This window comes from Chiloscyllium plagiosum, chromosome 12 (genome assembly GCF_004010195.1).
Source record: "Chiloscyllium plagiosum isolate BGI_BamShark_2017 chromosome 12, ASM401019v2, whole genome shotgun sequence".
NCBI classification, from domain to species: domain Eukaryota; kingdom Metazoa; phylum Chordata; class Chondrichthyes; order Orectolobiformes; family Hemiscylliidae; genus Chiloscyllium; species Chiloscyllium plagiosum.
Genome location: NC_057721.1, coordinates 70,199,734 through 70,226,514, shown reverse-complemented (window position 1 = coordinate 70,226,514; position 26,781 = coordinate 70,199,734). Strand labels below are relative to the sequence as shown.

At 42.5% G+C, this 26,781-nt stretch overlaps 1 protein-coding gene across 2 annotated transcripts in view; it reads left to right on the top strand.

The window, feature by feature from the left end:
* Window positions 1-3,702: 3,702 nt before the first annotated feature.
* Window positions 3,703-26,781, top strand: part of LOC122555400 (interferon-induced GTP-binding protein Mx3-like) — a 45,560-nt gene continuing 22,481 nt past the window's right edge. Inside the window, exons 1-7 of one of the 2 annotated variants that reach the window (XM_043701371.1) lie at window positions 3,703-3,910; window positions 9,621-9,733; window positions 11,331-11,523; window positions 14,011-14,148; window positions 16,106-16,260; window positions 19,473-19,611; window positions 24,993-25,191. In XM_043701371.1, the coding sequence (XP_043557306.1) occupies window positions 9,707-9,733; window positions 11,331-11,523; window positions 14,011-14,148; window positions 16,106-16,260; window positions 19,473-19,611; window positions 24,993-25,191 (851 nt within the window). In that variant the 5' untranslated portion in view covers window positions 3,703-3,910; window positions 9,621-9,706. Of the gene's footprint in view, window positions 3,938-9,620; window positions 9,734-11,330; window positions 11,524-14,010; window positions 14,149-16,105; window positions 16,261-19,472; window positions 19,612-24,992; window positions 25,192-26,781 lie in introns of both variants that reach the window. The other variant, XM_043701372.1, reaches the window with a different exon arrangement.

The following is a 26,781-nucleotide window of genomic DNA, read 5'->3' as shown; positions in this document are numbered from 1 at the left end:
CAAACAGCTTTGAGAGAAGGTCTAGAAAAATTGTATTAGCAGTGTGTCTTCTGCCAACCCACTTGAACAGGAAGTTGATGTCATTGCTATCATCCTTGTATGCCTGCATTACACTGGAACTGGAAACTTGTGAATTTGTTGTCGCTTCCTCCGCACTCCTCACTGCCCTGTCCTCTCTCACTCACCTCCCTGACCTCTATACTCTTCGCTCCTCCAATCTTCACTCCCTTTGCTGCCTTGTACTCCATTTCCCCCATTGCCCTGGCCCACCCTTCCACCCCTCTCTCCTCTGCTCTCCTCTGCTCTCCTCCTGCCTCCACGAACCATTCTCTGTGTAAAAAAATTGTCCCTCATGTCCTTTTTAAATCTTTCTCTGCTCACCTTAAAAATATGCTCCCTAGTCTTGAACTCTCCGACTGTAGGAGCAAGATCCTTGCTATTCACCTTATCTGTGCCTGTGATGATTTTACAAACAGTCAACTGCACAGTTTGTAAACTACAGTGGGTCAATTTTTCTCTCTCCTTTATTACAGTGATTCCCCTTCCAAATCTTTTTTCAAGAATGCAATGCTTCCTGTGCTGATATGTGCAGAACTGCGCGGCACTTATTTGGATCTACATACTCTGGAACCCAAGTTTCCTTGAACAATTCATCCCCTCCCCTTTAATGGGCAAGCACACTGAGGATCTTTTTTTTTACTTATTCATTCATGAGATAAGGGCCAGCTTTATTGCCCAGAGGCAGTTAAGAATCAGCCACAGTGTCTCACACCTGCACAAAAAAAAAGAGGAGTTCACTGGCCACCCGGGTGTTTTCCTGTCTTCCTGGTGGTGGAATTTGAATAAAGATTCGTGCACTTTGTGTCTTTCACTGTGTCTCACACCTGCACACACACACCATGGGTGCTGGGGAAAAAATAAGCACTACTGCACTTAGGTGGTTGTGTAAGAAAAAAAAAAGAAAAAAAAAAGCAAAAAGAGGAATGTTTGATTTAGAAGAAAGAAAAAAAAAGAATCAGCCACATTGCTGTGGGTCTGGAGTCACATAGTTCAGACCAGGTAAGGTTGGCAGTTTTCTTCTCTATAGGACATTAGATTACAACAGATTACAACTGGATCTTGACCAAATTGGCCAATGGGCTGACAAGTGGCAGATGGAGTTTAATTCAGATAAATGCAAAGTGCTGCATTTTGGGAAAGCAAATCTTAGCAGGACTTATACACTTAATGGTAAGGTCCTAGAGAGTGTTGCTGAACAAAGAGACCTCAGAGTGCAGGTTCATGGCTCCTTGAAAGTGGAGTCACAGGTAGATGGGATAGTGAAGAAGGTATTTGGTATGCTTTCCTTTATTGGTCAGAGTATTGAATACAGGAGTAGAGAGGTCATGTTGCGGCTGTACAGGACATTGATTAGGCCACTGTTGGAATATTGTGTGCAATTCTGGTCTACTTCCTATCGGAAAGATGTTGTGCTCCTTGAAAGGGTTCAGAAATGATTTACAAAGATGTTGCCAGGGTTGGAGGATTTGAGCAGAGGCTGAACAGGCTGGGGCTGTTTTCCCTGGAGCATTGGAGGCTGAGGACCCTATAGAGATTTACAAAATGATGAGGGGTATGGATAAGGTAAATAGGCAAAGTCTTTTCCCTGGGGTCGGGGAGTCCAGAACTAGAAGGCATAGGTTTAGAGTGAGAGGGGAAAGATATGAAAGAGATCTATGCAGCAACTTTTTCACACAGAGGTGGTATGTGTATGGAATGAACTGCCAGAGGATGTGGTGGAGGCTGGTACAATTGCAACATTTAAAGGCATTTGGATGGGTATATGAATAGGAAGGGTTTGGAGGGATATGGGCCGGGTGCTGGCAGGTGGGACTAGATTGGGTTGGGATATCTGGTCGACATGGACGGGTTGGATGAAGGGTTTGTTTCCATGCTGTACATCTCTATGACTCTATGACTGTAGTGAACTAGACTGGTTTCCCCCCAAGTATCAATTCATGGTCTTCATTCCAGACTTTTAGTGAATTCAAATTCCACCATCTGTTGTAGTGGAATTCAAATTGGCATCCCCAGAACGTTACCTGGGTCTCTGGATTAACAGTCCAACAATAATACCAGTAGGCTATTGCCTTTGACTTGGCACTGATTATATAATATGAAAGATATTGAATCAATTACCTGTTACAGATCTCTATTTTACTTTGATGGAATTGAAGATTGCGGAGGGTCTATAACAAACATCTCAATGCTAATTTTGCACCATTACTTAAAGTCAAAACTGACTCCATTATTTTAAAAAATCAAATCTGTTTAACAGTAAATGGGGAAAACATTCACGCTGTCAGATGTTTAATAGCTCTTTGAAATTTCTATCCAATTAGGCTCATTTTGATCCTTCTGTTTTTTACCAATTTTAATCCTTTATTCTTCCAAGCTTGCCTGTATCTGTTGCACGTCCCCAATTTCCCTTCAGGCGGTGGTGATGAGTCATTTTCTTGAACTGTTGCAGCTCACATGGGACTTTTAGGGAGTTGCAGCCTTCTGAACCCCCAAAGTATCAGGGTTGTGTGTGACTTGGAGAGAAATCTGCAACATTCCCACAGCTCCTACCAGCTGGTGGATCTGATACATTTGGAAGGTGCTGTCAGAAGAGGTGGTGAATCTTGTACATAGTGACTACGTATATATATCTTGGGCCAGGAGTCACATTTGGAGCAGACCTGGAAAGGATGGAAGAATCCCATCTTCATCTCCTGCAGGACATATTAACAAATCCGATTCACTGAACTGGCTGCCATTAGCTTTATGATTGACTGTGCTGGATTTGAACTCATGTCTTTGAGAGTAATAGCCAGGATGTCTGGGCTACCATTAACATTCCCATAATAACTATCCTCGACACTCATAAAGTTGAATTTTTCCAGTATGGAAAGAGGCCCTTCAGCTCAACATGTCTGTGCCAATCATCAGACTGCCATTTTCCTGCACTGGACCCTTTGTATGCCAAGGTATTTCGAGTATTCGTCTAAATACTTATATATTTTAAAGGTTCCTGCCTCTACACTGTTTTATATATATCTTTCAACATTAGCATCCAAACCTATGTCTTCCATGACCAGAAGATACTGGGAACACCACCAACTGCAAGTTCCCCTTTGAGTCACTCATGATCCTGATGTGGAAATGTATCACCTTTCTTTCCCTGTTGCTGGGCCAAAATCCTGAAAGCGTCCTATATCCTGGTGGTCTGGTGAGTGCACCTACAATACAAGGACTGCCACAGACCACCATCACCATGGTAATTAGGGGTGGGAAATAAATGCTGGCCTCGATGATACTCAGGTGCCATGAGTATATAAAAACAAAATACTGTCCTTGTCAATATCTTATCTACCACTGTTAGTACCTTAATATCTTCACTGAGGTGGCACTTGGTTTGAAAAAGGTTAAAATTTGTAGGCACATGGATTTCCTTCATCTATCCATTGCAATATATTTCATATTTGTGTAAAAAATGATTTGTTTGCTGGGTTTCTGGATTTTTCTGTTGTTCACTCCTGACAACTTGGGTGTCACTGGCTGGGCCAGCATTTATTGTCCATCCCTAGTTGCCCTTGAGAAGGTGGTGGTGAGCTGCCCTCTCGAACAACTGCAGTCAACGTGTGGTGGATCGACCCACAAAGTCGTGAAGGATTTAGGGGGAGTCACAGGATTTTCACCCAAGTTCACTGAGAGCTCCTGGCACAGATTCTGAAGTCAGTGCTGGATGTGGGATGGGTGACGCCAGATCTGTCCAGGAAATCAAAACTCTGAGAGAAACGAAACCAAATCATGTGATTCCTGGTAAAGGGAAATGAAACAGAGAAAGAGAGAGACGGAGGGAAACAACAGCAGAGCCGGTTGAAGTGCGGTAAGTCTGCAACTTAGCTCATGCAAGGTAAACTAAACGATTTCTGCTGTGATTTTTAACTGTTGCTCTGAGATTAAATTTTTGAAAATTTCGGGGCTTTTGGGTGGAGTAGCAGGGCCTGATCTTTACCTCAGGCAGGAGGCTGGAAGAACAACACAGTAAGTCAGGGAGGATCAGGAGGTGGAGAGGTCGGCATTTCGGGTGTAACCCCTTGTTCAGAAACGTCGACGTCTCCAGCCCCTGATCACGGTGTTGTTCTTCCAGCCTCTTGCCTGTCTATTCTGGATTCCAGCATCTGCAGTTTGTTTTTGTGTCTCTGAGCAGTATTTTAGCGACCGTTCGGAAAATGGAGTTCTCTTCAGATTGCTATTTTGCCTGAAACTTCTGTGTACAACTCGAGTCATGAGTAGAAGTTAGGTTTTAATGGAATTCAGTTTCCCTTTTTAGAAATCTCCCACTGTTGCCGACGCTCCGGTTAATTCACGCCTTGGTTAAACGCCACAGCGAATCTTTATTTGTTCTCTGGTCAATAGAGAATTGAAGGTGTTTGTTTTATAAAGGCAACAGCATTGCCCTGTCTGTTAGTGGATTTTAGAGGTGACGTTAAACTAGTTAAATCCAAACAAACAGATTTTCTACAGTGGACTTGGGCAGTATTGTTGGGGGGGGGGCGGATGGTGCGGGTGGATGCGTTAACCCTGTCGTTGGGAGTTAGTGTTAAAATCGTGATGGGTTGAAGTTGGGGGCAGTCATTGCTGGAGCAGTCTCTTCAGAGTGCACTGTAATTTCAACCAGAATATAATCCCAATATGACTGTCTCCAGTTTCAGATAACACTCACTTCACAGCTCAGGAACCTGAGAATCAATATGTGTGTTGCCTCAGGTTACAACGGGAGTGTATGAGCCAAGGATTTTACTTCTGGCTTTGGAGGGGGAGTGGTCTTGTCCACAAAACCCTCAGAACTCGCCCTGACATTAATGTCAGGATCATAATCACCTCCTGGGAATTCCTGCTCTGGCAATAAACATCCCTGGGAATTTCCACCTGCTGGTGTGAGGTTACAGTAATCTCCTTCAGTGAAGTTAAAAATCACACAGCACCAGGTTATAGTCCAACAGGTTTAATTGGAAGCACACTAGCTTTCGGAGCGTCGCTCCTTCATCAGGACGAGCACCAATTAAACCTGTGCTTCCAATTAAACCTGTTGGACTATAACCTGGTGTTGTGTGATTTTTAACTTTGTACACCCCAGTCCAACACCGGCACCTCCAAATCACTCCATCAATGAGGTCGTGCTTACTAGGTGAAAAGTGTTAGAAGGACATGGGCAATCTCCCCTGAGGGGGCAAGAGGATATTTTAGTATTGTTTGCCAAGGCAAGCTGGTTAGAGGAAAATAGATGGCAACAATATTTTCCAGACACATCTGAAAATTAAGCCAAGTGCCGCTAAAAAGGGACAGAGGTCTTGGAAGGTGCTCGACGTTGTGGGAATATTACTCAGCTAATTACACAGAAGCTCTCATTAATGGTCTTGGGGATGCAAGAACAGACACAGGCCATATGACCCACTAAGATTGCACCAATATGTTATGTGTTGCTAAACTAAAAGCCTTTCGCTTCTATGTGGTCCGTGTCCCTCTATTCCCTGCCTATTTATATATCTGTTTTAAATACATCTGCCTACAACACCACCAGCACCTCTGGCAAGGTATTCCGGGCACTTACCTCCTCTGTGTTTAAAAATAATCTTGCCTCTCACATCTCCTTTAAACCTTCTCCCTTTTACCTTAAACCAATGTCCCCTAGTAACTGATATTTCTATCCTATGGCTTCAAATCAAATTCCGTCAAAAAAAAACCTGGAATTAAGAGCTTCACAGAATCCCTATAGTGTGGAAACAGGACATTTGGCCCAACAAATCCACACTGAACCTACGAAGAGTAATGTACCCAGATCCATTCCCCTACATTTACCCCTGAGTAATGCACCTAACCTACACATCTCTAAACAATTTAGCATGGCCAATTCACCTAACCTGCACATCATGGGAGGAAACCCACACAGACAGTCGCCCGAGGCTGGGATTGAACCTGGGTCCCGGGCACTGTGAGGCAGCAGTGCTAACCACTGAGCTACCTTGTAAGCAATTTCTTCCGAATTCATTTTGGGATCTAGTTTAAATTATTGACTTTAAACTTAATATAGATATAATATCTAATTAGTCATATTGGTAACTGTGTGGGCCATTTCACTTTACATTTTGGCTCACAGAGTAGTGGGACTAAAGAAGATACATTTTCTGTACTCCAGTCCTTGGTCATGACTCATAGTTAGAGATGAGCAGCAAGAGCAATAGCTCCTAATTATGGACACAAAAACATGGAAAATAAGAGCAGGAGTAAGCCATTTAGTCCTTTCACTCTGCTCTGCCATTCAGCATAATCATGGCTGACCATCCAACTCAGTACCCTCTTCCTGCTTTCTCCCCATCTCCTTCAATCTTCTCAGCCCCAACTCCTGCTTCATAGAATGCCAACAGTGTGGGAGCAGATCATTCACTCCATCAAGTCCACATTGCCTCTCTTAAGTGCATCCCACCCAGACCCATTCCTGTAACCCTGGACATCATGGGCAATTTAGCATGGCCAATCCACCTCATCTGCATATTTTTGGACTGTAGGATGAAACCCATGCAGACACAGGGAGAATGTACAAACTCCACAAATAAATAGTTGTCCAAAGCTGGAATTGAACTCAGGTCCTGGCGCTGTGAGGCAGCCATTCTAACCACTGAGCCACTGTGCCTGCCTCTTGAATACAATATTTGGCCTCGACCCCTTTATGTGGCAGTGAATTCCACAGGCTCACCACTCTCCAGGTAAAGACATTTCTCCTCGTCGCTGTCTTACCCTATACACGTAGTGCAGTTTAAAACCCAATTGGACCAGCAAAAATGAATAAAGTCGCTGATTCACCAATAACTTGTGGTGCAGTCGCTCACTCCCTTTCTGCTACCTTGACAAACAGACTCCACCATATCACCTCTCGTGGTCACTTGAATTTCAGCAGCAGACATCCTTCACTGTTGATGTGCTTCTTCAGCTACGTATGTGTTTGTCCACCACTGCTGCTCAGTCTAATCCTTATGCAATGCATTGGCTCCTGCTCACATTCTCACCTGCACATTTTATCGAGGAGAAAGTAAGGACTGCAGATGCTGGAGATCAGAGTTGAATGTGGCACTGGAAAAGCACAGCCAGTCAGGCAGCATCTGAGGAGCAGAAAAGTCGACGTTTCGGGCATAAGCCCTTCATCAGGAATGAGGCTTGTGGGTCGGGGCTGAGAGATAAATGGGAGGGGGATGCGGTTGGGGGGAAGATAGCTGGGAAAGCAATAGGTGGATGAAGGTGAGGGAGAAGGTGATAGGTCAGAGGGGGGAGATGATGGATGGGTCTGGAGGGCGGTGCCGAGTTGGAGGCTTGGAACTGGGATAATGTGGGTGGAGGGGAATTGAGGAACCTGTTAAAATCCACATTGATCCCATGTGGTTGCAGGGTCCCAAGGCTGAATATGAGATGTGAGGTGTACCTCCTCCAGGCGTCGGGTGGTAACGATTTGGTGGTAGAGGAGGCCCAGGACCTGCATGTCCTTGACGGAGTGGGGGGGTGGGGTTTAAGTGTTCAGCCATGGGGCAGTGGGGTTGGTGGATGCGGGTGTCCCAGAGATGTTCTCTGAAATGACCTGCAAGAAGGCATCCTGTCTCCCCAATGTAGAGGGGACCACACCGGGTGCAACGGATGCAGTAGATGACATCGGTAGAGGTGCAAGTGACTTTCTGACGGATGTGGACCTTTTATCAACCCTTAGAACAGAAGGAGATGGGAACTAGACCCACAAATAGCCCAGCTAATATGTGTAGAGGTATTTGTGGAGTTAAATGGACTCCCGGAATTGCTCGTATTTGGAGATGGTGTACTAGTATTCTTGGTGGACTAGTAATCCAGTAGACAAGCAGGAGGCTGGAAGAACACAGCAAGCCAGGCAGCATCAGGAGGGAGAGAGACACAGCAAGCCAGGCAGCATCAGGAGGTATTTTTCCAGCTTCCTGCTTATCTACCTTGGATGCAGTTTTTTTTGTCTCTCATAATCCAAAGACCCACATACTGCTCTGGGACTCCAGTTGGAATCCTATTCAAGATGATTGCGCAAGCTGAATTCAAAATATCTGATAAAGACTCTAATGGTGACCATTAAACCATTGCTTATTGTCATAAAAATCCATCTGATTCACTAATACCTCTTAGGGAAGGAAATTGGCTATGTTTACCGAGACCTGGGTCACACAGAATTCCAGACTCATTACAACATGGTTCACTCTTAACTGCAACCTGAAATGACCAAAGAAGCCACTCACCTGTTTCAAACTGTTAATAATGTCTCAGACCAGTCAAGCAAAAACCTGACATACTCTCAGAATTGTACCTTACAGGCAATGTGCCAGACATCAGTATCACTATCGCTAGATACATTCTGTCTGACTAGCAGGATAGACCCAGCAAACCTGAACGTACAGTGGTATACAGCCACAAGGGTCTCCACTGTTGACTACAGACCTGATGGAGTCTCACAGTTTCTTGCCCATGTTTGACCTGATGCCATGTATCCTTCCTCCCCTCTGTAATGAATCAGTGGTCCTCTTGAAGGAAGCATTGAGGGTGGCATGGTGCATTCTGTACTCTGGATGGAGGACTTCAATGTCCACCACCAAGAGTGGCTTTGTAGCGCCACAACTGATTATACAGATGGAGTCCTAAAGGACATAGTAACTATGACCACATCCAACAAGAGAGAATCAAAATATCACCCCTTTGACATTCAGTGGTGTTGTCATCACTGAATTCTCCCACGATCAACATCCTGGGGGTTAGATTAAGCAGAAACCAAACTGGATTAGCCCTTTAAGTACAGTGGTTACGAGAGCTGGTCAGAGGCTAGGGATACCACAGCATGACCACCATCTAAAAGGCATAAGTCAGGAGTGTGATGAAATACTCCCTACTTGCCTGGATGGGTACAGCTCAACATCACTCATGAAATTTGACACCATCCAGGACAAAGAAGCCCACATGATTGGTCCACATCCACAGTCATTCACACCCTCCCCACCATTCACATCTTCCCCACCATTCACCCCTTCCACAACAATGGTCATTAGAAACAGTGTGTGCTATTTACAAAATGCACTGTGGAAATTTGCCAAGGGTCCTTGGACAGCACCTTCCAAATCCAAGACCACTTCAAGTACAAGGACAAGGGCAGCAGATACTTGGGAACATCATTGCCTACAAGTTCCTCTGCAAGCTTCTCACCACTCTGAGTTGGGGGTATTTTTCTATTCCTTCAGTGTTGCTGGGCTGAAAATCCAGGAATTCCCTCCCTAATTAAAGAAGGCAGTTCAACATCACCTTCTCAAGGGCAAATTGGGATGAATAATAAATGTTGACCCAGCAAATGATGCCCACATCCCACAAATTAATTTAGGAAAAGATAGGGAACTTGCAGATAGCTGGTGACATAATTACAAAGATTTCTGGCACATGTGGTGATTGTATTTCACGAATAATTAAGTGAAAGGAAAACCATTTATTGTAATTGCAAAGATTTCTACTTAATAACATATAACTCCTACGTATTTTTGATTTTTCAGGTTCTCCACAAGGTGAACCAGAGCTGCTGCTGAGGACGGTTAATGAAAGGAGCTTATTCCCTCTAAAGGTGCACTGATACAAGTGTATGCCAGGATCGATACTTCTGCCTTTGGTGGGTCCACTTAGACGGTTAATTACATGTTCATCTGACTAACTCACAAGTGATCACAAACAGACACACTGGTAACAGAGACTGCTAGTGAGGGTCTTATTCAGGTTGGGGGTCAGGGAATTGCTACTCTCCCTGAGATCTGCACAGCTGCTAAAGCTGAGGGCTACCATAGAGGGGACCCTCCTGGAACTTCAAACAAACAGAAGTTAAAGTTATTTTAAAATTCTCTTATTTCCTCATAACTTTGATGTTAAATGCTGTTATTTTCCACCCAGCCATACCAGTGGTTGCATCTCTGCCACTGAGTATGTTACTCACATTCAACTTGTTAAACCTAAAGGTTGTGTGTTGGAACCAGCTTCTAGTCCAACTTTATTTCTAACACCTACTTGACCCAAATTCAGCCATTCCTGGACATTAAAACCACCCCTTACTTCCTGAAGCACGTGAAAAGACGTCTATTCTTGTATGAAAGAGCAGCATCAAGTTGGAGCTTTTCTCTTTAAATGTTGTAGATTCCCCGATTCAGCCATACAAAGCTACCTCGCGTATTCCAGACCAACAATAGACAGTGATTGCAAACGCTTGTCTTAACTATTTCCTGGAGTTTATTACATTAGATTAGATTCCCTACAGTGTGGAAACAGGCCCTTTGGCCCAACATGTCCAGACAGATCCTCCGAAGAGTGACCCACCCAGACACATTTCCCTACATTTATCCCTGACTAATGCACCTAACACAATGGGCAATTTAGCATGGGAAATTCACCTAACCTGCACATCTTTGGAATGTGGGAGGAAACCCACACAGACACAGGGAGAATGTGCAAACTCCACACAGACAGTCGCCCAAGGCAGGAATTGAACCTGGATCCCTGGAGCTGTGAGGCAGCAGTGCTAACCACTGAACCACCACGCCGCTATATTACATTACAATCTACTCCCAACAGCTCCAACAAATTAAACAGCATCCTTTTGTTCACCTTTCCACTTCTAGTTTTTTTTATAACAAACAAATAAAACACTTATATTAATGTCCTGGTGGTTGTGCACATGAATGGAGGATTATTTTCCATTCCTGGAAATTCTAGATCAATCCTGGATTTAAAAGCTCTACCACATGTCCAAGTCCCATTATACCTTCGAACTTTGTCACAGAAAATCTTTTATTACATTTTTGGATGGAATGTTGGCATCACTGGCAAGGGTGGATTTATTATTGCCCCTGAGAAGATGGTGGTGAGTTGTCTTTGTGGTCAATGAGTGGTTTGCTAGGCCATTTCAGAGGGAAAGAGTCAACCATGTTGCTGTGACACTGGAGTCATCAATAACCCAGGCTGCAATAAAACTTGGGATTGATTTCCTTTCTTAAAGGGCATTCATGAGCCAGATGGGTTTTCATGTCAAGCTGGTAACTTAATTGTTCCATTACAACCACTAAGTGCTTTTAAAATTCCACATTTATTAAATAAATTGTTCTCCTAGCTGTGGTGGTGGGGTTTGAATTACTGGGTTACAGGTCCGTAGTATAACTCTTGTGTTCAACTATTGTTCAAAACCTCTTACTGTATTGTCAATTTTGCTTTTGTTTTCTCAGGTCATGGACGCAGCACTGTACAACCACTATGAAGAGAGGGTTCGACCTTGTATTGATCTCATTGATTCACTGAGAGCATTGGGTGTGGATCAGGACCTCTCTCTTCCAGCCATTGCAGTGATTGGAGACCAGAGCTCTGGGAAAAGCTCTGTGCTGGAGGCACTGTCTGGAGTCGCTCTCCCCAGGGGCAGCGGTAAGATGGTACTGAATGTCACCTTGCTCAGCCGCTATGTGATTCATCTCTATTCCCCAATGCTGCTCCCTCTTTCTTTATAACACTAGTTTTATTAACTTCATTGCAAGCTGAGCTGAACTCAGCGGTGGGCAGATTTGTTGAACACCAACCCCCACCTCCAACACTCATATTTTGATTTTTGACATCAGGAATGAGGGATTGGAAGAAACCTGCGTTCCTTTGTAAAGGGGTTAACGTGAAATTTGTGACACAATTGAGTAATTCCTGCGGCTTTGCTTTAAATCTGAACCAGGTTGATGGTCTCAGCATGATGTTGGGTAGGTCCTACATGACTCAATCCAATTTCTCATGGCAAAGCCCACAGAGCCACCATTAATTGGCATTTGCTGAAGATGAGGAGGAATTTCTTCAGCTAGAGGATGGTGAATCTGTGGAACTCATTGCCGCAGAAAGCTGTGGAGACCATGTCATTTAATGTCTTTCACATCAAGACGGAAGGTTTCTTTGCAGCATCTGTGGAGAGAAACCAGAGTTAACATTTCAGGTCAAGTGACCATTCCTCAGAACTCCTGAGGCAGTCATGAGGAAGGGTCTCTCGACCTCGAAATGTTAACTTAAATTTCTCTCCACAGATGCTGCCAGACCTGCTGTGCTTTTCCAGCAATTCCTGTTTTTGTTTCTGATTTACAGCATCCACAGTTCTTTTAGTGTTTGTACATAGGTTCTTGACAAGTAAGGGGATGAGAGTAGGGTTGAGAAACATATGATCAAATGGCAGAGCAAACTCGATGGGCCAAATGGGCTAATTCTGTACTGAAAGTTTAAGAAAACCTAAGGGTTAATTATACCTTTGTTGCTGGATGGCTACAATAATCTGAGAGCCTTGGAAATGGGAAATGTCAGATTAAGTTTTCAAACTAAAGTTCAAGCAAAGAAATCCTTCTAACAGTCTGCTGTTGTAAAATATTATGTAAAGAGAGAAGGTTCAGCAAGTGTAATAATCGTGTACTGGTGTCATAAGATTTGATATTTGCTAAGTCTTATTCAAAGTCTTTTTTTAATAAGATCAACATGTTAATGCACCGTTCCCAGAGTATGTGCCAAATTTTCAATCTAAGTACTCTACTAATGGATTGATGTGGAGGTGCCAGTGTTGGATTGGGGTGGCTAAGGTCAGAAGTTACACAACACCAGGTTACAGTCTAACTTGATTTGAAAGCACAAGCTTTCGGAGCACTGCTCCTTTGTCAGGTGAACCTGTTGGACTATAATCTGGTGTCATGTGATTTCTGACCTTGATCACTAATGGAAGTGAGAGATGAGTCCCTTGCCTGCACCAACTTCACACGTGTTGTGATGGGATTTTGCACATGAACACATGGTGCTCCACTAGTGGTAGTCTTGGCCATTAACACAGCCAGAAAACAATGGACTGTTTAGACACAAGAAATTATTAAAAAGGCTAATGGAATGAACCGTAGTCTGAAAGGCTGGAATAAGTAATGGCTGAAATTAAGTTTCGATTACTGTACGTTAAAATTTGATTGAATCCCACTTAAACTATTATTTTCATTTCAGGGGGTGGGATCGCTGCAGCACAGGAAGGATAAAAGTTAAATAAAAAATTAAAATCATCACAGTCCCAGAGGGTTGCTGTCTCATTAGAGAGACGACTGGTGATGATTTAATCTCAGGGTCACCACACCTCAGGCAAGGGGTGAAGTTGAAAAGGCAGGACTTTAATGGTAACTTCAGCTGGTACAGGAATTGACTCCACGCTGCCAGCATCATGATGTATTGCAAACCAACCATCCAGCCAACTGAGCTAACTGGGAAGGATATATTGGCATTGGAGTGGATGCAGTATAGATTCTCCAAGAAGTAAGTTCAGAAAAGCTGAATTGTAGGGACAGTTGATTTGTTTTGTATTCCATTGGATATAGACAATTAAAGAGTGAGGTAATTGAAGTGTGAAAGATGTTATGATGAATTACTGCGAGAGATAGAAATTAATTCCCTAAGTGGGGCCTGAGCTTAAAGTGAGACACTGCTGTTCAGGGATGTTGACAACAAACCCCTCTTATTGCAATCTATTGGACACTCTAAAGCTCATCAGTGGAAAAGCTGTCTGAGGCAGGGAGTTGGTTAAAAATGCCAAAATTGAGATTAATTGTGTTTGGCAAGGTTGTTTGTAACGGTGGGCAAAAGATTGGCCATGGTCCAATTGAACTGTGGAACAGGCTTGAGGAGCTGAATGGCTATTTCCTGTTTCTGCTGGTCAATAGAAAGTTCGTCAGTTTTATCAGCAAAAGTGTGAATGTTTGCTCATATCCATCCTGTTTTAGTGGAAGATGGAGAAGTCTATCTAACTTAATTCTCTTTCACTTTCCATCTCTCATTATCAACAGGATTAAAGCATCCTCTGTGCAGAACTCTTTTTTTGCATGAAAAGATTGACTGACATTACTTCTCTCTATTTGACAGGAATTGTGACAAGATGTCCTCTTGAACTGAAGCTGAAAAATGCCAGAGAGACCAAAATATGGAAGGCACAGATAAGTTACAAGAATTACTTGAAAGAATTGTCAGACCCATCTGAGGTGGAGAAAGAAATTGTGAAAGGTGATCATAGCCTGGTGTACCAGGTTTTGGTTTGATAATGGTGAAATATTTGTGATTTGTTTAATAATACGCTGCAAATTATTTATATTTATCCTCACAATTTTCTCTTCGCTTCTTTGAACTTGAAAGCCACATTCAAAGATTCATTTGCAGAAATGCCGTGTGCTCTCTGGTACCTCACCCTGGTGGCCATTTCTTGTGTGGTATTTCTGACCACGAGTGGTGGGCTGCATGACTGAAGGGGGAATCACTGCGGCCAAACTCTGCCTTGTCTATGTTTGAGATGCCTCTTTCCACCAACAGCACTGCACAGCAGGTAGGAGTGGGGACTGGCTGCTTTGTCCTCACTCTCTTTCTACAAGCTTGTTCACACTGAGGCTAATGCTGGGTCACAAATTGTCCCTGTGGCGATTAGCACAGGCAGGTAATGAGTGATGAGGGAGGAATTCATTTAAGGCTGCAAAACAAAAACAGACAATATTTTATCATCACTCCAACACTCAGCACCTGATGGTTTAATTCCATTGCCCTTAGTAACAGTGAATAGATGATGGATATAGTGGATAGCAGAGCGGATTCTGCCCATTTCATGCCATTTCCCCATGTTTGAAAAGTAGAATTCCGTATTGGGATCTGGTTTCAGGTGCATTGTTAAGTCTGCAGATCGGGTGGAAGTTCTATCCTGGGAGCATCCATCTTGGCTTCAAATGCAACTCTCCATTCAGCAAGGATGGTGTTGGGGCAGGGAAGAGGGTTAACATTGGGCTGGATTCATGGAGTAGCCTGAAGGCATGTTGATCTCCTGGCTGACCACAGATTGTTTGCACTGACTCTGAATCAAGGCTGCTGACACAGACAAAGCAAGGGGCACAAGTCAGTTTCAAGGAAATATCTGAGATGCTCTTGGCCTGGAAGAGCAGAGGTTCTTCCTACTCAGGCACCAAAGCAGCCTTTGGTTCTCCTTCTCTGCACTGTAATTAACTGTCAAAGTCCTTGCCCAATGCTAACTGCTCTGAGGAACATTCCTTTAGATTCAGAGATTCCAGACCATACATTTAGCACTTTCAGTCCTAGTGATTTTTGAGATTTCTAGCTCAGGTTGATGATAAGTATGTAAGTTAGCTCGCTGAGCTGGAAGGTTTGTTTTCAGACGTTTTGTCACCAGGTAACATCATGAGTGAGTGTCTTCAGTGAAATGCTGGTGGTATGTCCCACCTCTCTGTTTATAGGTCTTGGTTTCTTAAGGTGAGTGATGTCATTTCTGTTTTTTTTTTCAAGGGAAGGTAGATCGGATCTAAGTCGATGTGTTTATTGATGGAGTTCTGGTTATGCCATGCCTCTAAGAATTCTCATGCGTATCTTTGTTTCACCTGTCCTAAGAAACCCATGACCTATAAATAGAAAGGCGGGACATACCAGCAGTGCTTCACTGGAGACTCTCACTGATGATGTTACCTAGTCATGGTGACGAAACGTCTGAAAACAAACCCTCCAACTCAGCGAGCTAACTTACATACTTACAGTCCTATTAGTTTCAGGAGAGAGAAAGAGAGACTGTCTTGGATTACTTCAATAAGGCCTGAGGTCCACTTCTTGAAGGTGAGATGCTTTTTTTCCAGTCGACCCACCCATCCAAATGTGTCCACCACCATTACTCCTACTGTACATCTCCCACAAAACTCCAATTGGGGTCAGCGCCTCTTGAAAAGGTAGAGACACATAAAGCAGCAAGTCGAGACCAGGGAATATAACTGAATCACTATACTGCGGATTTCTGTTTTGACTCAGCTGCTCTCAGGAGTCTTGGGTGACATTTACTTATCCACACAGTTGAGAAGGATAAACGATAGTGACTGATCTGACAAAGAGTGGAAAAAGAAACATTTCATTTAAATCCATGGATTTGTGTCAGAAAACTGTGCAATGTGGTTGATGCAGAGTTTGGTTCGATTTACAGCTCAGAACATCATGGCTGGAAAGGACCAAGGAATCAGCTCTGAGCTGATCAGTGTGGAAGTGGAGTCTAGCAAGGTCCCTGATCTGACATTGATCGATCTGCCGGGAATTGCAAGAGTGGCAGTTGGGAGCCAGCCACAGGACATCGGAGACCAGGTAGGGTCACATAGCAGGAAAGCAACCACAACAGTCACTCAAAAGGGAATGTATTGGGTGATTCCCAATTCTCCTTCTGAGGCACAGAGTTCCAAAGTTGCACAGCCCTCAAAGGAATCTTCTCCTTATGTCTGTCCTAAAAGTTTAAAACAGTGCCCCCGTGCCCTGCCCCCACCCCCCCACTTCTGGACTCACCCACGAGAGGGAAACAACTTTGTCAAGGTCTTGGACATGACAGTCAAATCACTCCTCACTCCTTTAAATTCCAGTGAAAACTGGCTCAGTCTGTCCAACTAAACCTCAAAAGACAACCCACGAATTCCAGGTGTCGACCTAGAATCACCCTCCAACACCATTAAATAAGGAGACCAAAACTTCTCACAGTATTTGTGATGTGATCTGACTAATGCCTGATATCACTGAAGTATTTCATTTAAGTTCAGTTCCTCCTGTGATAAAGAATGGCATCCCATTACCCTTCTTTATAATGTTCTGCACCGCATACTAACATTTTGACTCTTACATGAAAACACCTAGCTCCCTCTGCACCTTGGTATTGCGCAGTGATGTTTTTGTTTAAGTGATACTCTGCTTCAGTATCCGTTCTGCCAAAGTAAATTACTTCAAATTTTCCCACATTATACACCATCTGCCAGATTTTTCTCACTGGTGGAACCTAGCTCTCCCTATCTGTAAACTCCATGTTTTTTTCACACTTCCCTACCTACCTCTGTCATCTACAGATTTCGTTACCATACCTTTTACTTTTATCTAAATTATTGATATAAATTGTAAAAGGCTGAGGCTGCAGCACAGACCCTTTGGCTGCTCCACTTATGAAATCCTTCCCGTCGTTCAAGGGCTCTTATGCACACACTCTGTTTTCTGTAAGCCGGTGTTTTATCATGTTAATATTTTACCTTCTACGCTGTGAGCTTTTATTTGTGCAATAAGATTTGATATGGCTTATAATCAGGCCATGTGGAAATCCAAGTATGGTATGTCTACGGGCTCCCCTTTATTTATAGCACATTACTGCTTCACCTGTTTTTCTAATCAGCCTGTTAAGAGGTGTTAAGAAACACCTTTTGGAGCAGGTGGGAGTCAAACCTCAGCCTCCTGGTCCATAGTTAGGGACAATACCGCTGCACCACAAGAATGCCTCTACTATTTCCGTTTCTTTTTCTAAAATTTATTCAAATGATGCAAAGACAGAGCCAACATCAACAGATTTTTTTACTGTGCCTGTCACAGACAACCCAATTATGTAGATGCTCCTGCTTCTTACAATGGAGCAAGGGAAGGTCATTCAGATCCTTGAACCTGTTCAACCACTCAGTGAGATTGCGGCTGATCTGTGGCCTAACTCTATTGTTCTTTTTAACTTGATCTGTTTTTTCTAATCAACCTGTTCAGAGGTGTTGTTATTACACACCTCTGGCGCAGATAGGATTTGAACCCAGACCTCCCAGACCAGGGGTAGGGACACTACCACTGCATCACAAGAACCCTATAACTCCTTCAAAAAAACTAACCAATTAGTTAAACATGATTCCCATTACTGGAAGCCATGCTAACAGTAATTGGCAGCTCTGATCTTTTTCATGACTAATTGACAGACATTAAGCAAATTGGTCTATAGTTTCATGTTTATTGCCTCTCATTGAATGGAGTGGTAACATTCATTGTGCCTTCTGCATCCTCTTTTCTTATCCACTGTTCTGTCTCTTTAGGTTAACCCGTCCAACTCACTCTTTATTCCACTTGCCTGATTAAATCCCACATCTCTCCTTTCTAAAATCTTTTTGAAACTCTCTTTTTTTTTTCCTTTTATACAAACCCACCAGTGTCACACATGGTCAAAAATTGTGGTGTTGGAAAAGCCCAGCAGGTCAGGAAGCATTCAAGGAGCAGGACAGTCGCTGTTTCGAACATAAGCTCTTCATCAGGCATTCCTGTGCTTTTTCAGCACCATACTTTTTGACTCTGATCTCCAGCATCTGCAGTCTTTGCTTTCTCCTGGTGTCATACATGGGACTGGTGAACAACAAGTCACTTTGATTTATTTACAGATTCCCAACTGATATTACATATGCACATTGCAAGATTGTTAGATATACTCTTGAATTACAGCAACAGATGCAATTCTTGTACCATCAATAGGTTGATGCTTTCCATCCTGGCTGTTCAAGACTTTACATTTTCTCTTAAAGTAATACTTCCATCTTGTTTGCACTTGCTTGAACCTAATTGTTCCTTACTCGTTTAGGTCCAGTCCTTTCTTGCTCACTGCTGATTCTGGTTTGAATTTGTGTTTAAAATCCACCTTTTCTTCACTGTGCCAGCTATGTCTCAATGATAACTCCCTCACTCTATTGAAGGAATGCTGCACTGTCAGAGATACTGTCTTTTCAAGCAACCTGGTTTCTCAGGTAGACGCAAAGGATTTCATTATTTTGAGCAAGCTTTAGAGAGAAGGTCCTTTGTTGTCCTAGTGAACGTGTTCTTAAAAAAAAAAGTAATCATGATATTCCTATTTGAAAGACACTGCTGAGGTATATGGCATTAAGAATAAAACATTTAGCACCAAATATGTGCTCCACCCTCATGTTACATTGTTAGTCCAACCAGGTCTTTGTAAAATTGGAGCATGACTTCTACTTTTTTATTACAATCCAAAAAGCTTTTGAGGAAGGATATAACTGGAGCCAATCTTCACACGCTTTCATAAATATTTAATGTCAGATTTAGAATATTAAGCAAGCACTGTAGCTTCATTCTGGGTCTAAGTATACTTTTGGGATATTAATGAATCCCCTGTGGATGTGATATGCACCACTTAATAGCAAATAACTACAATTAATATACAATCAAAATCTTTGCACAGTATTTTATTCCATTAGATATAAATATCAACATTCTGGTAATCTTCTCAAAGATATTTTCTATGCATAAGTTACCTACTATTATAAATTACTTCATCGATTGTAAATTGCTTTGGGATATCCTGAGGTCATGAAAGGCAGAATATAAATTAATGTCAAAGTGATTCTTGTGGCATGGTGGCAGTGCCCTATCTCTGAGCCAGGAGACCTGGTTCAAGCCTGATTTCCTCCATAGGTATGTCATTACATGTTTCAACAGGTTAATTAAAAACTTCAAAAAATTCACGTCTTTTTTTAATGAATCAATTTTATTGTACATTCCTTCAGATAAAGCAGCTGATCAATTCCTACATCAGTGAAGATAAGACCATTAATCTTGTTGTCATCCCATGTAATGTTGATATAGCTACGACAGAGGCCTTGAAAATGGCCCAGGAGGCTGATCCTTCAGGGGAGAGAACTTTGGGTAAGAGACAAATTCCCTATTTCTTCTAGATGTTCATTCAGGTAAAAATGTATTGAACTGAATTAGTTCTGTTTGTAGAATTAATCATAGTGCCTTTAATGGACTTTAAAATCTTGAGGTACTTCATAGATAAATTTACAAAAAATACCTCTGACACATATGACAGTGTTAGGAAAGATGGCCAAGTGCCAGGTCAAAGATATGTTTTTGAAGGGCAAAAGAAAATGAGAGGCAGAGAGATTTGAGGGAGGAAATTCCAGAGTTAGCAGCTTGGCAGTCACTGAACAACCAATGGTTGTGAAAATTGAAGCTACATAGAGCAGTGCAGGTATCTTGAAGGGTTTAGGGTTCAAAGAAATAGTGATGAGGAGGATGAAGCCCAAGAGTGTTTTATAAACGAACAGGAGAATCTTCAATAGACAGGATTTCACCAGATCAGGAGCAGATATCAATCATGGTGGGTGCTGTGTGCTAGAAGTTAGGAAACAGGCAGCAAACTGAAATGTTTGGTGGGTGAAAGCACTGGCCTAAAGTGACTTGGAATAGTCTAAGCTGGAGTTACAAATACATAACAAAATGCATCAAGAGTCAGTCAATTCATTTTGCTTTAAATTAAAATATCCATCTTTCAAGGTACGCAGTTAGAGTTATCCAGCCCTCTGTAGGAAAGCTGGAAGCTCCATTTCAAATGGTCAATCATGATATTAACAGGAAAAGACAGAATTGACAAAGATAACTTATTGCTACTGGTTTGGGATTCTAGATCTAGGGTCATAGTCTAAATATTAGGGCCAGGCAGTTCAGGAGAAATGTTTGAAAGCATTTAGAACTTAGAACATTGCAGCACACTTGATGTTACGCCGACCTGTGAAACCAATCTGAAGCCCATCTAACCTACCCTATTCCATTTCAATTCATATTTCTATCCAATGACCATTTAAGCACCCTTAAAGTTGGTGAGTCTACTACTGTTGCAGGTAGTGTGTTCCATACCCCTACTACTCTGAGTAAAGAAACTACCTCTGTCTTATATCTATCACCCCTCAATTTAAAGCTATGTCCCCTCATGCTAGCCATCACCATCTGAGGAAAACGTCTCTCACTGCCCACCCTATCGAACCCTCTGATCATCTTTTATGTCTCCATTAAGTCACTTCTCAACCTTCTTCTCTCTAACGAAAACAGCGTCAAGTCCCTCAGCCTTTCTACACACAAAAGTCCAAAAGTTCAAGTCCATAGCTCCCTGAAAGTGGCTACTCAAGTAGGCAGGGTGGTAAAGAAGACGTATGGCATGCTTGCCTTTACTGGTCAGGGAATTGAGTACAAGAGTCAGGATGTCATGTTGCAACTTTATAAGACTTTGTTTAGATCACACTTGGAGTATCGCATTCAATTCTGGTCGCTGCTTAACAGGAAGGACGTGGGGACTTTTGGTAGTGAGAGTGGGGAAGGATGTGCAGAGAGGTTTAACAGGTTGCTGCCTGGATTAGAGGGTGTGAGCTAGAAGGAGAAGCTCAAAAGAACTCAGGTCGTTTTCTCTGAGCTGAAGCTGAGGGGGAGCTTGATAGAAGTCTATAAAATTATGAGCTGCATCAACAAAGTTGACGGTCAGAATCTTTCTCCCAGAGTTGAAATGTCTAATACTACGGGGCAAGCATTTAAGGTGAAGAGGGAAGTTCAAGAGAGATGTGAGGGACAAGTGTTTTTGCACAGAGAGTGGTAGGAGTCTGGAAAGCACTGCCAGCGGTGGTGATGGGGGGCAGATACCATAGGGACGTTTAAGAGACTTTTAGATACGCACATAAGCAAGGAATGGAGTAATATGGACCAAGGACAGGCAAAAGGGATTAGTCTAATTTGGTGTTGTGTTCTGCACACCATTGTGGATCGAAGGGCCCATTTGTATATTGTTCTCTGTTCTAAAAGACTGTGGACGTTTGGAACTACGCTCCTCAAATGATGGTTGATGCTCGACCAACTGTTAATTTTAAGTTTGGAGATAGGTCATTTTTTGTTAAGCAACGGTATTGAAGCATGTGGGCCAATGGCAGGTGCATGTAATTAGTCCACAGATTAGCCATGATCTCAGGCTTGAGAGGCTGTCTGGCCTACTCCTGTTCCTATGTGGTGAAATATGGACCAAATCCTAGAAGCTGTGTTTTTTTAAACAGATGTTGTTTATTTAGGTCCTCTGATCAGGAGATATTAATTGAAGTGAAAACGATTTTGAAGTGTGTTTACTTCAGCAAAAATGCACACATTGAGGCAGTCCATGAATCCACTGTTAATTACAACAATAACCCTTTTAACCCACCCCAACTCCCCGCTTCAACTGACCACCATACAGATCCAGATGTTACAAAATGGATAAAAGCCAAATACTGTGGATATTAGAAATCCAGAATAAAAGCAGGGAGTGCTAGAGAAAACCAGCAGGTCTGGCAGCATCTGTGGAGAGAGAAAGAGAATTAACATTTTTGAGTCCAATATTCAGAACTGTATCTCCAGCACTTCCTCCTCTTTACGAAATAGATGATAACTCTCCATTGTTATCCATGATTTAGAAACTGGTAGCAAGTAACATGCTTTCAAAACCTTATCCTTTAGCCCATTGATATTCATTAATATAATGATGTCTCTCTTTTTTAATATTGTTTAACGGCTCTATTTTAAGTAGAGAATTTAATGATGAGGTGTCAATGTAGTGGACTGTATAATCTATCCCAGATATTATTCGAAAGATTTTCTGTTTTTTGTCAAAGTTGCATGGAGTCAGAGGAAGATTTCTGCTTTGAATGGCAGTGGAAGGTGTCTGCAGTTGCAGGCATTCTAAGATTTCAGCTTCTAAGATTTGGCCCACATTTCACATCATAGGTACAGGAGTAGGCCATGCATCCTCTCAAACCTGAGAACCTGGCTGATCTGTGGACTAATTACATTTATCTGTCTTTTGTTCACATTTCTAATATCTCTGCTTTACAAAAACATTATCTATATCCAATCTAAAATTAACAATTAGTCAACCACTATTTGAGGAACATAGTTCCAAACTTCTATCACCTTCCGTGTATCAAAGGCTGCTGAAGAGGCTGGAAGTTTTGTCTGTGGTCTAAGCTGCCAAAGCGAGGAGAACAGATGGAGTTTAATTTAGATAAATGTGAGGTGCTGCATTTTGGGAAACAAAATCTTAGCAGGACTTATACACTTAATGGTTAGGTCCTAGGTTGCTGAACAAAGATCTTGGAGTGCAGGTTCATAGCTCCTTGAAAGTGGAGTCGCAGGTAGATAGAATAGTGAAGAAGGTGCTTGGTATGCTTTCCTTTATTGGTCAGAGTATTGAGTACAGGAGTTGGGAGGTCATGTTGTGGCTGTACAGTGGAATGAGCTGCCGAAGGAAGTGGTGGAGGCTGGTACAATTGCAACGTTTAAAAGGCATCTGGATGGGTATATGAATAGGAAGGGTTTGAGGGATACGGGCCGGGTGCTGGTAGGTAGGTCTAGATTGGGTTGGGATATCTGCTTGGCATGGATGGGTAGGACCAAAGGGTCTGTTTCCGTGCTGTACATCTCTATGACTCTAAATGGAATTGGAAACAGTTCACCTACCTTCCAATTGCCATTGTGTAAGAGCAACGTTTTAAATCTAATCTGAAGTCCTCTTTGAGGGTCCAAACACAATCATGGCCTAGGATCTTAAGTGGGCCCTACTTGTACAATCCTTGGGTGTGGATTATGTCCCTGTCGACTCAGAAGCAGTGGAGGAGGGGGAGGTGCACATAAAATGATATTTTACAATTACTATGACACAGAAGGAGACATTTCAGCCCATTGGTCAGAGAGTGGTGCAGATACAATTTACTGAATGCTATTTCCTCGGTTTTACCCTGTATCCCTGCACTTCGTCCCTTTTTAAATTCCCTTTCGAAAGCTTTGATTAAACTCATCTCCATTGCTCTTCTGGACAGCTTATTCCAGACCCTAAACATTTCATTGAATGCAAATGCTTTCTCCTCAATTTGCTTTGCTTCTTTTGCCAGTTCCTTTAAGTCTTATTCTCAATCCTTTCACATGTGGGAGCAAATTTCTCCTGAGCTAGTCTATTCATACTCATGATTTTGAAAATTTCTATCAAGCCTCCTCATAGACTTATTTGCTCCAAGGAAAGCAGTCCATGCTTCTTGGATCAGTCTTGATCACAGTTCTACACTGAGGAAATTTCATTCGCGTGAATCTATTCAGCAGTCTCTTCAATGCCTTCACATCTATCTTAAAGTACAATGCCCACACTGCATGCAGTGTTCCTGCTGAGGCTGAAATAATTTATTATCCAAGTTTCACATAACCTCCTTGCTCTTGTACTCACTGCTGAGGGTACCGTGTGCTTTATTAACTACTCACTGAACCTCTCCAGCCACCTTTGACTAAGGGACACTTGCAGTCAGATCCCTCTCCTCCTAAGCCATTTAGAGTTGCTTATTATGTTTTCTCTCCCCGTATTCTTCCTATGAATGAATCGCTTCACATGTCTTTGCGTTGAACCTTATCAATGTGTCTGCCCATTGCACCAAATTATTATAGTTTATTTGTAATTTCCTCATTCCATTTGTATAGAATCAAAATGTTGCATCTGCACTGGCCCTTTGGAGGAGCAATTTCCTTGGTCCCACTTTTCCTGGAAATCCCTGCAGTATTTTTCTTGCTGATCTATGACTAGAGCTCATGGTATTTCCAAATATCTGTTGCCTTCTTTATATATCTGACTCATGTTGTACCTGACTTAGTAATATTTTATTGGACACCAGATTCCCATTGTAAAAAAGTGTTCCATTTCCTGGCTGAAAAATAAGATGAAGTGAAGATTAAAGAGTGTGAAGGCAGTGAGATTCATTTTATTCTTGTGTGGGATTTGATCATCACTGGTGAGGATGCTATATTTCCCATCCTTACTTGCCTTTGACCTGATTGGCTATCTCAGCCACTTCAGACACTGGTTGAGAATCACCTGTTTCGCTGGGATCTGGACTCACATTTAGGTCTGACCAGGTGCTGATAGCAGATTTCTCACCCTGAAGGACATCATGAATGAGAAGAGATGTTACCACAATGAGGACATGGTTGCCATTAGATTAGTTTTTAATTCTAAATTTTATTGAATTCAACTTTCACCATAAGTCAGATTTGAATGCTCCACGCAGAGCATGGGGATTCTGGATTACTAATTCAGTGACATTATCACGATGCCACTACCTCTCTAAGTAATCAGATGGTTCCTATATAGATGACACATTTGCAGAGACCTGATGGGTCAAATGGCCCGTGCTTACGTTGTGATATTCTGACTCAACTGAATGTTGCTGCAGCATTATCATTGTTGTTTGCAGGGATATTAACAAAGCCAGACCTGGTTGACAAGGGGACAGAAGAAAGCATCCTTAAAATAATCAGGAATGAGGTTGTCGCTTTGAACAAAGGTTACATGGTTGTCAAATGCCGTGGACAGCAAGATATTAATGATCAACTGACCTTGGTGGAGGCACTGGAGAGGGAGAAAGCTTTTTTCAAAGGCAATGAGCTTTTCAGGTAAGGTTGCATCAAAAAAAAGAAACATTGAATATTTTGTTGATAGCGAGTTTTGGCAAGATTTGTAGCTCAGGTTGAGGTTCTGGATGTAGGTTTGCTCGCAGAGCTGGAAGGTTTGTTTTCAGACGTTTCGTCACCATACTAGGTAACATCATTATTAATAAACACATTGACTTGGATCCCATTTGCCACCCCCTGAGAAAAAGAACAGGAAATGACATCACCACATGAAATGACACCACAAATAAAAAACAGGTCTTACCACCAGTGCTTCAGTGGAGGTTCACTGATGATGTTACCTTGTATGGCGAGAAAACCTCCGAAAACAAACCTTCCAGGTCAGTGAGCAAACTTACATCCATATTTTGTTGACTTTGTAAGATCATAAGATGTAGAAGCAGACCAATTAGCTCATCAAATTCACTACTCCATTCAATGAGATGGTTGATAATCCTCAACTTTGCATTATTGCCTTATCCCCAGACCAGTTGATTTCCTAATGACTAGACATTTTCTCCATGTAAACATATTTTAAAAAATATATTGCAGCCATAGAGTCATAGAGATATACAGCATGGAAACATACCCATCGGTCCAACCCATCACCATGCCAACCAGATATCCCAACCCAATCTGGTCCCACCCGGCCCATATCCCTCCAAACCCTTCCTATACATATACCCATCCAAATGCCTCTTAAATGTTGCAATTGTACCAGCCTCCACCACATTCTCTGGCAGCTCATTCCATACACATACCACCCTCTGTGTGAAAAAGCTGCCCCTTTGGTCTCTTTTATATATTTTCCCTCTCAACCTAAACCTATGCCCTCTAGTTCTGGACTCCCCGATCCCAGGGAAAAGACTTTGTCTATTTATCCTATCCATGCCCCTCATAATTTTACAAACCTCTATAAGGTCACCCCTCAGCTTTCAATGCTCCAGGGAAAAAAGCCCCAGCCTGTCCAGCCTCTTCCTATAGTTCAGATCCTCTAACCCTGGCAACATCCTTGTAAATATTTTCTGAACCCTTTCAAGTTTCACAACATCTTTCCAATAGGAAGGAAACCGGAATTGCATGCAATATTCCAACAGTGGCCTAACCAATCTTCTGTACAGCCGCAACATGACCTCCCAACTCCTGTACTCAATACTCTGACCAATAAAGGAAAGCATACCAAGCACCTCCTTCACTATTCTATCTACCTGCGACTCCACTTTCAAGGAGCTATGAACCTGCACTCCAAGGTCTCTTTGTTCAGCAACACTCCCAAGGACCTTACCATTAAGTGTATACGTTCTGATAAGATTTGCTTTCCCAAATGCAGCACCTCGCATTTATCTGAATTAAACTCCATCAGCAACTTCTCGGCCCATTGGCCCATCTAGTCCAGATCCTGTTGTAATCTGAGGTAACCCTCTTCGCTGTCCACTACACCTCCAACTTTGGTGTTATCTGCAAACTTACTAACTGCACCTCTTATGCTTGCATCCAAATCATTTATGTAAATGACAAAAAGTAGAGGGCACAGCACTGATCCTTGTGGCACTCCACTAGTCACAGGCCTCCAGTCTGAAAAACAACCCTCCA